This window comes from Thunnus thynnus, chromosome 14, assembly GCF_963924715.1.
Source record: "Thunnus thynnus chromosome 14, fThuThy2.1, whole genome shotgun sequence".
Taxonomy (NCBI): domain Eukaryota; kingdom Metazoa; phylum Chordata; class Actinopteri; order Scombriformes; family Scombridae; genus Thunnus; species Thunnus thynnus.
This window is the reverse complement of record NC_089530.1, coordinates 23360627-23375092: the sequence shown is the minus strand read 5'-3', so window position 1 is coordinate 23375092 and position 14466 is coordinate 23360627. Positions and strand designations below refer to the sequence as shown.

The 14466-nt window shown below is 38.8% G+C and overlaps 1 protein-coding gene across 3 annotated transcripts in view; it reads left to right on the top strand.

Annotated features, from left to right (window-relative positions):
• gfra1a (gdnf family receptor alpha 1a) overlaps positions 1-14466 on the top strand; it is a 102798-nt gene that overhangs the window by 75430 nt on the left and 12902 nt on the right. For all 3 annotated transcript variants that reach the window (XM_067610638.1, XM_067610639.1, XM_067610640.1), the window contains 3 exons: positions 2217-2326; positions 3881-4015; positions 12866-13047. In XM_067610638.1, coding sequence (XP_067466739.1) covers positions 2217-2326; positions 3881-4015; positions 12866-13047 — 427 coding nt within the window. The remainder of the gene's footprint in view (positions 1-2216; positions 2327-3880; positions 4016-12865; positions 13048-14466) is intronic.

Genomic DNA, 14466 nt, shown 5'->3' with positions numbered 1-14466 from the left:
AGTAAAGAATTTATGAAAAATGAGGGGAGAGAGAGATGGGGAAGGAAATCCAACAAAGGTCTCCATGGTTCATGGTTCACGTCTTAACCCTCAGGCCACCAGGAACGGTTGGGGGATCTGAATGTTTGTTAAAATAATACAAAATATATATTCAATGTGTTTTAAAGCATCAATGATATGAGTTAACCATTCATCAAAGATAAATAAACCCATTTTTTTTGTTGAAAAAAGGTTTCTTAAGACCTTTTAATGTCATTTCTACCATTAGGTGGTGTCTTGCTTTGAGATTCTCCGTCCATTGGAATGGACAGAAAAGATAAAACATAATAAAATATTTTTATTGCCAATTATTTATAGTTGAATTTAGAGTAGAAATCCACCATTACAATATTTTTTTGTGTTTGGAACATAATTGGGTTTTGAAGGGTCGAGCACACAGACGTACAAACATGCCCCATGGACACCTCTTTACATTGCACAGTCACTGTAGTCACCAACAGCAGCAGAAATAAATTGTCTGCCTTCACGCCTCAAGTCTCAGATCCACACACACACACACACACACACACACACACACACACACACACACACACACACACACACACACACACACACAGAAAAGCTGCAGGGCTCCTGCATTCAGAGTTGGAAAAGAGTAATTCAATGATGGACATCTGACATCACCCTCATTGGAGTGTGTGTGTGTGTATGTGTGTGTTTATGCGGTCTCTTGAGCCTACAGCCAGCAGCCTTGTGGCTCTCTGGGATTAAATGGAAGCATTAGGCATCATAAATGAGCTCCATTTGGACCGTGGCCTCAGGTCTCCCTCCCTCTCTGCTCACCCTACTGTCTCTACTTAACAACAAGCAGCAACACAACAGTAAAATCATTCTACAAGTTTCTGTCCTTCCCTCCATATCTGTCTTTTTTTGCTTCCATGATGCTCTCTGGATCCATCAGACATACGCTCAGGGCTGAACAACAGGTCTCACTGCAGCGCAGCCTCCTCCCAGCCCATTTGTCAGTTAGCACAGATAGATTAAAGCCATGCATTTCCACAAGCTCCCTCACCATATGTCAGGTTTAGTATACTGGCTGCTGTTGACAACTCTCACTACGCACTGCTCTGCTCTGCTCAGCAACAGGATGGTGTGATTAGATAGATCACACTGTGAGTGTATATATGCTTGTGTGCGTATATGTTTTGGTAAATGCTTGCAAGCAGTTCCTTCTACTAGCTTATAACTCTTCAGATAAACAGAAATCTGCTCTTTTTAAATAGCTAAATTCAAAGTGAGGTGCGTTAAAGGTAAACTGTGGAGTTCTTGACCACTAATAGTGCTGTGGAGCAATGTTTTTATGAGTTGTACATGTGACAAGAGGAAAATTAATATGCTTGCATATAGCAGAGAAGCCAGAGTTTCAATTTTTTCAAAACAATTGGAGAGAAATATAAATGTCCTTGTAATTTTTCAAGAAAACTCAACGGGGAACTAAGTGGAATGAGGAGTTATAGCATTTCATGTGGGCTTAATTCTGGTTTTACTGCCAAATACATGATTCAGATAGTGTGACCAACCTTTTTTTACAGGGAAATACAGCCTATAGTAAACCTGACCGCTTTTGTTCCTTCCCTGCCAAAAAATCTCAGCAATTAATATTCTGAGGGAAACGTTATCATCAGTGACAGGAGTGAAAAATTGCAAAATGAGACCCAGATTGTAAAAGAAAACTGGCTTTTCCTTAAACATTGTAGAGTCCAAAAGTGGCATTAAAAGGTTTTGGTTTGTGTCAAGAAGCCAGTATATCACACTCAATCTCACTTCAAATGGTGAATTCCTTGGGAATCCAAAACTCCATTTCAATTTCACATGCCACTGCACCTGTGGTAAAAGTGTAAACAAACATTTGTGAAGGCAGTAAATGAAACAGAACAGACTTGCCAGAGGAGAATTGCCTTTAGCCTCGTTCATTCCAGGATATGAAACAGCCGCAGCATACGTAAGAGGGTCATCTTACTTCACTGACGGCAGCCATTTAGGAGGCTAATTGCATTGAGAGAAATGACTTCCAGAGTACACTCATTTGGACCGGCCATTTTGCTGCACATTCCAGTCACATTGGCCATCTGAATTTCTCATATAAAATCTATTAGAAGTATAATCATGTTTGGCTCTAAAATATTTTTGGATGTGTGTGTGTGTGTGTGTTGCAGATCACGTCTGGCTGACTTCTTTGCCAACTGCCAGCCGGAGCCTCGCTCGTTGTCAGGCTGCCTGAAGGAGAACTACGCAGACTGTCTGCTGGCGTACTCGGGTCTGATTGGTGAGTTCCTATGACTGTTACCGGTCAGTCTTGTCTTACACCTTTTCTTCAAAGGATAAATGAGGTTTATTGTAACTTGGATTTTTTGAAAGATTTGACTATCACTAAAATTTACATCAATAGCATTCCACTCACTGAGGTAATTGCTGAAATCCGGGAAACTGGTCACATTAGAAGTCAGACGGTAAAGAGATGCAGGTGATTGGACATTAAGCAATAAAGGTTTTGAACAAAGCTCCAGGTTGGCCAGATCTTTTTTGGAAGAGAAAACAAAGGCAAACGGTGAAATGACCCCAGCAGCTCACAGACAAACTCCTGATACCTTCCTCGCCTCAGTTGTGCATATGTGCAATTTTTCTGTGCAGAAAGTGATTATTAAGATTCCCAGTGTGGCAACTTTTGGTTTTACCTTCAAATAAAGCAATGGTAGGTGTGTACCATATCATATTGTTCATAATAAGTATTTGTCATATTTATTACATAAATTACATATTCATGTCATGATAAGATAAAAGGTATCATATTATGATATTACCAATATTGTGGAGATGTCAGTCTCAAAAAAGGAAAAAAAACTTTGATAATGTGGAAGTTTTAACATTAATCCTTGGAAAAAAAATAGAAGAGGCAAGATACCTCAGGATAAGTCTGATTTAGCTCAGATGACAACGATTGATCGATCATCACATTTTAAGTTTGCTTTGTGATTAGAGCAGCATCTTGCAACATGAGGGAAAAAAAAAAACATGTTAACAAGGTGGGAAAAGTTGAGTCAAATGGCTCAATCTGTCATATAAAGGAGAGGAAGTATGATGAAAAACTCACCACACAAGCAGAGGAGAACAAACAGTCCAACATCAGGCTGAAGTTAGTTTGATAATCACCAGCTGGGCATGTTTAACCGATACAGTCAGTTAGTTCGATATTGATCTGCTGAACTGGACTGACTACACTTGCAAATGAAACCTAAGTTGTATGAAACATGAGTTTTTCTTTAAATCCGGTTTTATCTCTAGCATCAGCTAATCCGTCCTCACAGCCCATCATGTCCTCACAACAGTGAGCTGTCAAAGAGTCGGTCCTCACAAGTCTCTAAACTAGACCACACATACACACACTGTCCACACAGCGCCAATTCATTCTGCCTACTGCAAAACAAAAAAGGCCTGTTTTGGAGTGCGGCCAGCGCAAGGGAACAATCTATTGGGGGAGTGAGAAATCACTGACTGAAGCTATTTACTTTCCCGCACAGTGAGAGAGCCTATTCTTCACTCCGGCTCCTCTGCATTCTGCTTCCTGCAGAAACTCCACCACACTGTGTTACTCCTGTACATGAGGGAGGGAAAGAGAAATAACAGTTACAATGATTTAACTTTTGTTATTATGACATTCATCATTTAGCACAGAAGGAGGATGATAACTCTGACTCTTAAAGGATTTAAAGATTCTGTTTTCTTGATATTTATCAGCCTTGACAATAAGTATTTCCTTAAAACAGAGACCGATGAATGAGTTAATGAAAAAAAACTGCTCCTCCCCGTCCACCTGCTGCAGGTACGGTGATGACTCCCAACTATCTGCGCTCACCCAAGATCAGCGTGTCTCCCTACTGTGACTGCAGCAACAGTGGCAACAACAAGGACGAGTGTGACAAGTTCACGGAGTTTTTCACAGAGAACACCTGCCTCCGTAAGTTCCCCCGGCCTCCTTTCCTCTGCTCGGCTGCTGTCTGACCAGCTGTCGTCTATTCTATTTTCTTCTACTCTATTCTACTGTCTTATCTGTTCTGCTCGGTTCTGTTCTGTTGCTTTCTCTGCTCTTCTGGTCTTTTTCATCTCTTGCTCTCGTTTCTTTTCTTGTCTTGTCTCCTCTTCTCTCGGCCTCTCCCTCTCACTAAATATATCCTATTGCCATGCTTGCATTGTTGTCCCTCTACATTGTAGAGAAACAAGTCATATTGCACCACAATATCTGAATGTGTGTGTGTGTGTGTGTGTGTGTCTGAACTTGTCCTGCAAATCTCTGCCAGAAAGCAGCTTTTTCATCCAACCCTCTTACGTGACTTTAATTAACACCTCCCTCAAACATGCACACACTCACTGTCTCTCACACACACACACACATGCACACCATTTACACACATATAAACGCACCTATTTCCGGACAAGATTAATAAATTGCAGGGCATTCCTACCGAGCGGCGGAGATAAGAGGCTCCTTCTGTTTTTGATAGTCTGCTCGGTGTCAGTCCGCCTGCTTTTATCCTCTACAGCACAGTTTTAAGTGTAACTTGAGTCTTCATTGATCCACGTACGGAGGTCAGAATCCAGGGTCATGAAGAGAGTATCTTGCTCAAGGACACCTAAGCTAGATGAATGTTCGTAATCACCCCGAGCTCGAACATATTTAAAGGATGGTTGCTGAGAAACAGAGGGCTATTAGACCGTCTGGTAACAAATTCGGTGTGAGCGTCTTCAAATGACAAAATCTCTGTTGATCTCAAAGGTTCAGGTTAAGAAACAAAAGGTGGATTTTCCTGTTAATAACAGGTAGGGATGAGGGTCAATAAATGGTTAGTTTGCTAAGATTGCATTTAGATTTTCCAGTGAAAGTGAACCTATTGTATCAGTTACAAAGATTAGAAATGACAGAGTGGTGATTAGGGTTCGGCTCTAATGGCCAGTTCCATTTTGGATCAAGTTTCAGGTTGATGAAATATTCGGATTAGCTAAGTGCTGAGGCTAACAAATCTATTATTAAATCTTTTATCTCTTATTAATCTTTTTGTATTAGCAAAACAAAGACACAAAACGTTCAGATTGCAGGCTTTTTATTTTTAGATGGCACTTTGCCACTTTGTCAATTGAAATAAAGTCATCAAGTGGCAGATTTAGAGCTGCAACAATTGGTTAATTTATCAATTAGTTTCCAACTGTTAAATTAATTAACGACTATTTTGACAATCTCTTAATCATTAAGGATCATTTTTAAGAAGAAAACTTCCGAATTCTCTGATTCCAGCTTCTTAAATATGAATATTTTCTAGTTTTTTTAGTCTTCTATCAAAGGAAACTGAGTATCTTTTGGTTGTGGACTGTCGGTCGAGACAAAACAACGTTTTTTCAAACGACATTTGAGGACGCCATCTTGGGTTTTGGAAAACAATGATTGATATTTTTCACCATTTTCTGACATTTTAAAGGCAGGACAACTAATCAATTAATCGATCATGAAAATAATTATTCAGATTATATCACATGTTGCCGAATTTCATAAATAACTTGACCAGATGAATGAACTTTGGCCAAACATCATGTGACAGAAATAAAAGTACTGCTATCAAAGCCTAGGATGGCGAGGGTGAAATACAAACTGTGTCGCTAGACTAGACTCACACTAGACTTACTTACTTAGTTGTAAGTTTCTTTCTGGAGAGGAAAGTCGGACAGAGTGAAGAATATCTTAAGTCTTTCACTATGAGACGGTGGATAAAAATATCAAATACGTTTTAATAATAATCATTTTGTGGGTAGTTTTGTTAATCAGCGTTGGTTGATTAGGATGGGAGCACTGTAATTTCCATGTTTTTGTGGATGGATAAACTGAACCTTTGATGAGGTTTGGGGAAAGTGGGATGAAGATTGATGAAGTTCTCACAGCAGGAGAGCTACAAGCCCCCGCAAAATGACTCATCCAAAATCTTTTGCTGCTCACGTCTCATTGGTAAACTTTGGTACAGAAGGAATCATGACTTTGCTGTCTGTTTGCATCTAACCGGCGTTACATCACATGATTTAATGGCCAATTTGTTGTAGAGTAGTCCACATTCACCAGTGTCTGTAAATTCACAATTATACAGCTGCCAAAGTGCAAAGTTTACCTCTTGCAGTGTTAATGAATCAATTTGGCATTCAATTGACGAAGCAACCGGCCTAAAGACACTTGAATCGAGCAATCAATTGGTCAATGTGTTTCTAAGAAGGCATATGCTCTGGAAAATGGTGTACATTCAAAAATAATGAGCCACAATAAAGGAGATAAGTTGCTGCTTGCGGTTCATCTCTGCACAAGCGAAGTGGGCGGTTTGATTTTTCTCGGTCAAAATGACAGTTACCAGATGAGAAAACACCAACAAAATGCAGCCTCATTTTCAGCAGCACTTCTCTCTCATCTGTCTTCTCCTCTTCTATTATCTTTTTTTTCCCCCCTCCTCACCACCCCTCCCTCCTCTTGTTTTCTCTGCTCTGTTGTCTTTCTACTAGCTGGGGTTAACGAGGTTGGTTCTGCCTTATAATAAAGGCTACTTTCAGTGTGTGTTTTAGCACGTATGTGTGCATGATTGTGTGAGCCTCAGTACATGTATATTTCTCAGCATGTTTGCAGGATTTTGAGCGTGTCTGTTCGAGTGTGTCTGTGTGGGATTGGTGAGATCAAAGGGGTTAATGTGGGTTAAAACAAGCTCCTTCTTTCTATCTTTTATTTGCTTCTTTTCACTGCAGGGAGCCGAGTGAAGGACAAATACACCTCCTCTGACTTTTCATTATTAGTCTTCCTTCACTTCTTTATTTTAACCATTACAACCGTTCCTCGCACTTGTTCTCCTCCTCGCTTCTTCTCTGCTCATCTCAGCTCTCTGTCTCCATCTCCCTCCTTTCATGCCACCCCCCCCCCCCCCCTCTTTCTGCTCTCATTAAGCTTGCTCAGCAGTAACTGGAACTGACAACTCTGAAGATCCTGACACAGACCGGCTACAGGGTCATGACTAGAAGGAAACTACAAGGGAGAAAGAGAGAGAACAGATGGAAAGAGAGAATATGGAAATACTGAGAGACCTTTCCGTTCTTATACCGTACTTTAGATGTTTTATTGTTTAGAGATGATGGGAGAGAATTTACTGGGATGTTGAGCCAGTAATTCTTCATTTACTAGTCATACTGGGAACAGATATTTCAGCGTATATATCAGCTCTTAAAATGAAGCAATGTTTGATTGAATAATCTGATAATTGAAAACTTTTTAGAGGCCTTTTTAGAGGTAAATTATCCAGCAATAGCTTAATTTATTTTGTCCAAACACTGGATTGGAGAACCGCTTTAATATTCTCAAGAAGACTTTGCGCTTTAATGTATTCAAAGCTTTTCCGATGTGATGCCTTCCCGTTTCCTGAATAAGCACTGAATATGCAAAGGTGACACACCGTCAGACATGATCATTATTCTAGTATTACAGCCAGTCAGGTCCATGTAAAGTGAGATGAAGTGGTAATGTTGCCGTCTGCGAGAGGCAAACCCACACTGTTAACACAAATATCTGCTGCAGTGTGAAGATGATATCATGTTTGTTCAAATACGTCATGATGTTTGCATTGGTAAAGGTTAAACAAATGTTTGGTTTAGTGCTTTAAAAAGCTCTTTGTGTATGTGTGTGTGTGTGTGTTCTTATACTGCTGTCTTTTGAGGAACAATTGGAGATTTAGACCTTGAAAGTGAGGATATTTGGTCTGGTTCTCACTTTAATCAAAGGACTATTTTAGGGGTAAGACTTGGTTTTGGGGTTTAGAAAATAAATAGACACAAATATGACCTGTTGTTGATACTCATTGATGTTCACCTACAGTAATATGGTTTCAGGTCAAGTGTGTTGAAGTCGTCCATTTCTAGAATAGGTGATTGGTCTCAGGAGACAGACGAGTCGTCTACACATTTAGGAACTATTAATGAGACGCTTTATAACACCTCTAAAATTTTAGGGTTATTATTGGCTTCAATTTGTGGTTTGCTTTCTTTTAAATCCTCTCTGAGTACTTTTTAAAACCCAGTTGGGCCTAATTTCAAGTAACTGTCCTCAGAATCATGGAGCTTTTGAGGCCTTTAAATGCTTAGACCCTCATCTGAGGTTCCAGTGTGTCAGCTCAATATTTTCTTAGCCGATTAGCTTTGCACAAATGGATTTTTTTGGTAGTTAGCATGAAGCTATTTAGCGGCTGATGGCTACAATGACTGTAAAGTTATCACCTTTGCTAGTTAAGGTTTACAAGTTTGGTGGTTAAGGTTAAGATATACAGCAGGTTAGGGGACCTCACAAGTATAGATGCACAAATGTGTGTTTGTTTGAATGTTTTGGTTCAGTTCCAATTTACTGTATATATCTTGTATATTATAGTGTGTTGCAGTTCTGTGAATCGCTTTAATGTGTCCTGAGCAAACAGACACTGAGGTGCCATTTACTTTGCATTGAGAAGTAATAAGCTCAAAGGTTTGAGGCTTATTGTCCAGACTACTCCTAATGACTAGCGCTCTATGTGTGCTCATAGGAATACTTTCACCTCGTATGAAGTGTGGTGAAACCGTTGAAGTGGTAAAAACGGCACATTTACCCTGATTGGAAACGCTGTACATACTCTGCCTAGAGGCTTGTTTTGCCTAACTCTTGATCCATAATATATTTGTGTTCATGTTCACAGGTCTGTCCATAACATTTTCAGTCCATCGTCACAATGAAACATCTGCACTAAAGTGCTTTAATTTAAATATGTAGAAAGTTTTTAGCCTTTACGTGATCTAAACATAATGTTAGCATTGCTATCATTCTTCATTGAAGCTAATGAGGTCAAGTAGCTACAAGCTAATGCGCTATCTTGTAAAGCAAACACAGGTCAGTGCCATGATACTGAAATTACAGTATGATATGCAAAGTGAAGATAAAAATGCATATGTCATATAATTAGATTAGATTTATTATTAATCTACAAACAAACTATTAAGTGGTGTTTCTATAGTTACTGATGGAAAAGACAATGTAAGTCTTCAGAGGCAGTTGAATTGATTGGGAATAATGGACAATGCATGTATGAATACAATGATATAGAATATTTATTACATTTTAGGAAACAGGAATCAACTAAACATATATTTTCTCTTCACGTTCTGAGGCTTCATTTGAGATGCAAACTGTTTTCCACACACGGTCACTGTGCTGTGAGAGTAATTAGGTCTGAGATGAGGAGACAAAGAAGCTCCGAAAGAGCCCATCAACACTTACAGTACGCTCATCAGCCTTCTGCTGTCTCGACACAAAGCTTCCACCAACACAATCACATGTTCACGCGGATAAGCAAAAAATTAAATATGCACATGCACATTTGTGAGCAAAAGCACACGTCAGGCCTGCAGGATATAAACAACAATTACTTATTTTGTGCTGATTATTGCAAATGTGATATGAATGGCGGCACATTTGTGCAGCTTTTTATACTTCATTTCTTTTTTTAATCACTTATGTGTTTAACAAATTACAAAATTTCAGTTTATTTCTTTGATATGAGACCTGAAACGACTTTTTTTTTCAGATTTTGTCATCAAATTAGTTGTAATTTGTCTCATCATCTTCTAACCTGGGATTCATATCACAATAATGACCTTTATCGCTCTATAGCGTCGACGTAAATGAAAGCAATTATGAAAAAGTCTGTTTGTCTATGTGATAGAGAGAGTATCTCCATCTTTTGGGATGTCTGGTCTTTCCAGAGGTCAATTCAGCAAAGCAGATGAAGTGAAGGAGTCTCCGGCTCTACTTAACTCAAGATTAATAGTCACGTTTATTAAATGTGCAGAGTGGAACAAACTCAAAGGTTCTTTCTAGGTCAGGGTGAGTTTAAGCAGAAGCCACTTCCACAGAGGGGAGGAAGGAAACGATAGAGGACAGGAGGTTGAGACCGTGCTGGGTAAAGTGGCTCTGAACAATATGTGTTCAAGTCCGTCCAAACATAAGACTCAATCCTGAGGTGATTACAAATCTAAAGAAGTTGACTACTTCACTTCATAGTCTTAATTTGAGGTCTTGTGATCTTATTAAGATCACCTTTGCAAAGTCTGCCATAAAGCAAGCTGTTGAGAAGACTGAGGGTAATTCTGACCTGCTCAGATGTCAAGCACACTCGGAGAAGGTTCCTCCGGTTCCACTTAAGTAAATATCTTGAACTAGGTCAGCAGGAATAAGGGAACGCTGCCACGGTTGCCTTCAGAAAAGACCATAAGAGTAATAATAAGAATAATAGGGCAGGTCACTGACTGGACAAACACCCGCCATCAAACATTCTCCAACATCTGGAGGATATTGAAAACAGTGGTGATGCTGCAGATGCTGCCTCAGCCCTGCAGGACATTTTTAGGGTATCCTAATGTAAAAGTGTGGACTGAGAATTGATTCACAAATTTACTGACTTACTTCTTTATGTCAAGATGTGTAATAACACTGTGTATATATTTATCAAGCGTCATATGTACACCCATATGTAGACAGTCATTTTGCAAATGATACAGACTTCTTTCTTATTTTTCGAGTTTTAATATACCAAACTTGATAAAATCACTACAATAACCATCTCAATCAATTCCTCATGCCAAAATTATATAGAAAAATGGGATCATTTGTCTCTGTATGATGTCTTCAAATCCAAGATGGCCGCAAAGATGGCCGCCAAACGGACCTATTGGACAATATTTCGAGTTAGGAACATGCAAATTTGTTTACTAGACACCTTGAGGATGACAAAAAACTAAGTTAGAAAAATATATCAGTGGGGTGCATGGGAACCCCCCCTTCCTACTAGACTATCAGACTTTTGCATGACAAAATCCAAAGAGAGTCACAACCTTACTGTTACTCAACAGGTCCTCAAACCAAAACAGCAACAAAAGAAGTAGGATTTTTGTGGTGCATTTTAAAAATGACCAAAATGACCTGCTGCCTCTTTTGTTAGGCTCAGGTTAATCTTTGAGCAACTAAAAGTACTTAGTTAAGTTTAGAAGAAATGTTCATTTGTTTCAAGAAATCAATATTAATTTTTTGACTTGATAGACTTGAAACCCTCCTGAAGCACAAAGCAGAACAATTCTAGTTGGTGCCAACATCCTGAGAGACAGAGCACTTATTCAGGCAGGTAAAAGTCAATATCACTTATTGTGCTACATCTTCAAACAAATGTTTTATAACTTAATAGCACTGTATGAGTTGTTCAAAGTGTTTATAGTGTATCTGCACGGAGAGAGTAAAGGAAATAAAAGACCGATGGTTCATGAAAGCTTGTATTGATAAACTCTGTATGAAAAGATATTTTATTGGGAGACAGATAAATGACTAAATCAATGACCATCACATGAAAACAGAAATATTTAGTTTAGTTTGCTTTGTTTAGTTCTGCCAGCACAGGAACCTTTTTTTTTATTAGTTTGGTTTGCTTTTGTTGTTATATTTATTCATTTTAGTTGTAATTTTGTATTTGTTTTTCTATTTAAAGCCTCCAAAAACTTATCAAATAAGATAATTAGAAATTGTGTTTGCACATTTTATATATTTATTTTTATTGTTAATTAAAATAAAACACCTGCACCACCCTTATATGTGGAATAGTACTACAGTTTTTGTTGTTTTGTTGTTTTGTTGGCTTTAAATATGGTGAAGAATACAGTGAAATACAGTGAAAAACAACTACTCGGTCCAACAGTGTGAATAAATGCTGTACATCATGTAGACGTCACCATGTGTCTTTGCACATGTATGTATGTATGAGCATTTCAATGGGGTTAAAGAGCTTGTATGCAGATCAGGTTTCCCTTCCTTTACCACGGTATCAGGGTCATAATTCACTGTTGCGGGGAAGAATATCATTACGTTCAAACAGCAGCTCTGTAAAGCTCAGCTTTCCTCTGATGTGTGTGTGTGTGTGTGTGTGTGTGTGTGTGTGTGTGTGTGTGTCTTTTACATCAAAGCCATAGAAGGCTATTAATAGGGCCACTAATGGACTCTAATGGTAAATAGCCACATCAGCACTCAGGTTTTTGACTGTGTGGTGAATTTATAATGAAGGGAAGTGATAACAAAACTTAAGTACCTTCTAACTCACCTTTAATTGTGGTTTTAGGCTGGCTTTATTTTAACACAGGGACTAACAAGCAGGTGATTCATGATAAGATCCAGCTTGGTGCTAAAATGACCTGCTTGGATTTACAATGAGTGTTTCTGTTGTGTTAAGTGATGTTTTACCAGTTAAATAACTACATGAAGAGCTCAATCTGGATAAAAAATAAAGTCAGAACAAACTTGCTTACTATGAAAAATAAATAAATCAATAAAATTGGCTTATTTTAGGAATATACATGTGTATATACTCTGGATTGGCTGGTGAACATGTTGTCAACAGGAGGTTCAGTATCATGGCAGGTGCGACAGGTACTTTGCTTTTCCATAACTACAGAAGTAGTAAAATATTTATTTTAGAAAGCACAGCGGTACATTTTTAGTGCCGAGCGTTCCTCTTTATGATTTCTGAGCATCACATATAAACACTTTTTTGGCAATTGTTTTCTTTTATTGCGATCATTAATTTGGTTAACTTTTTATTTGTTGTTTGTTTTTTTATGATGACAGAGTTCCAACTTTGGCAAGAAAAATAAAAAAGAAACATGTTCATGTTGGATCTCATCATTCATAGTAAGAAACTAATAAGCTCTGTCTTTCTCTCTCTCTTTCCCTCCGTAGGTAACGCCATCCAGGCCTTCGGGAACGGGACAGATGTCGGGATGTGGCAGCCGATGTCCCCCGTCCAGACCACCACCTCCACCACCACACCCTACCAGAGGAACCGCGAACGCAACCCCAACACCATTGACAACCACATCAACACAGACCCTGGCATCTACCACTTCTGTGGCAGTCTACAGGTGAGACACACACACACACACAAAGAGACACACACACAGGATGAAGCTACTGTTGGATTCTGACGACGACTTTGGCTTTCCAGCCAGCCTGGGACAAATCTGATCCCTGGACATTAAAAGATTTTCCAAAACCTTTCTATTTATATATAAAACAAAAGTTATCTTTTTATGGATTGTTCAATATCTGGATTTCCAAAGCTTTTAGTCTTTCTACATTTTCTACATCACTGCCTCTCCATCCTCTCACATTCTACCTCTTTTTACTTTCTGACAGGCTCCATTTGTTAATGCAGTGTTCTCACAATACCGAATACCGACATCTGCAGTAAGCAATTACTGAATGTAAAGTGAGGATTGTTCACACTCACTGAGAATTAACACCCGACTCTGCAAAACTGTGTAGCTTTTAGCTTCTTTTAGCTCATTTCGATTCTTCAGTTGCAAGTAGAAGGTGCAGCTAAGTCTAATATATACATCCATAAAAAAAAAACAGTAAAGAAACTCAGACAAGCAGTAGTTAGTAGAGTTAGTGGAGACCATAGCAGAGCTTACAGGACGGTGAATGTTTGATTAGATTTGTCAGGTGGACAGGAAATGTTGCTCCGTGTCTTTATTTAAACTTCTAAACCAGTTTATGTGTAAAAAACAGGAAAAACATTTTTGATGTAACTTTTCCAACATAGTTATGATAATCCTGGTTGTATTATTTGTCGATATCACGTACAAAACCTCCAATTTTTTTTCTAATTTTACCACTTTTGTCATTTCAGGGGATTCAGATAATGAAAAACAAGCCTTTTGAGCTGAGCAGTATATGGAATCTCACCTTGCAGAAACTATTTTGTGCAACTATTTTATTTTTGATTCCATCTAATGCAGTAGTATTGAATTAATAGTCCAGCTCTTGTTGTTCATGTATTTGTCTTGATGTGTGTTGGCCGGTGTGTACGAACAGCTGTTGGCACACTCATGTATAGATCCCTCTGTGAACCTGTATGTGCCAGCCCCACCGCTGCCTTGATAAGACTCTGAAACTGTATTTCTCAGTCAGAGCAGCCTCTCTTGCTCTACAGGAGCAACACTTATCTGGCTGATGAAACAGAGGGATCACTGGCAGCAATCCTGAACACCAGTGATGGGCTCCTCCTGGGTCAGGCAGGAAGTGAGGATAATACTGTCATTATCAACAGAGCGATGATAGGGACTTAAAGAGCCGTTTCATATAACACAATAATATTGCAACCCCATGCAGCATCATAAAATTACCGCAGTTATTGTTTACAGACATTTACAGAAAATCCTCCGGCAGTTTTAAATTGGAATCAACCTTTATCATTTCTTACTGCAAACAGCCATCTTAACTATAAACATATTTTTTTTAATGTTTGTGTTGTGATGTGCCTCGCTGTTGCAAACATC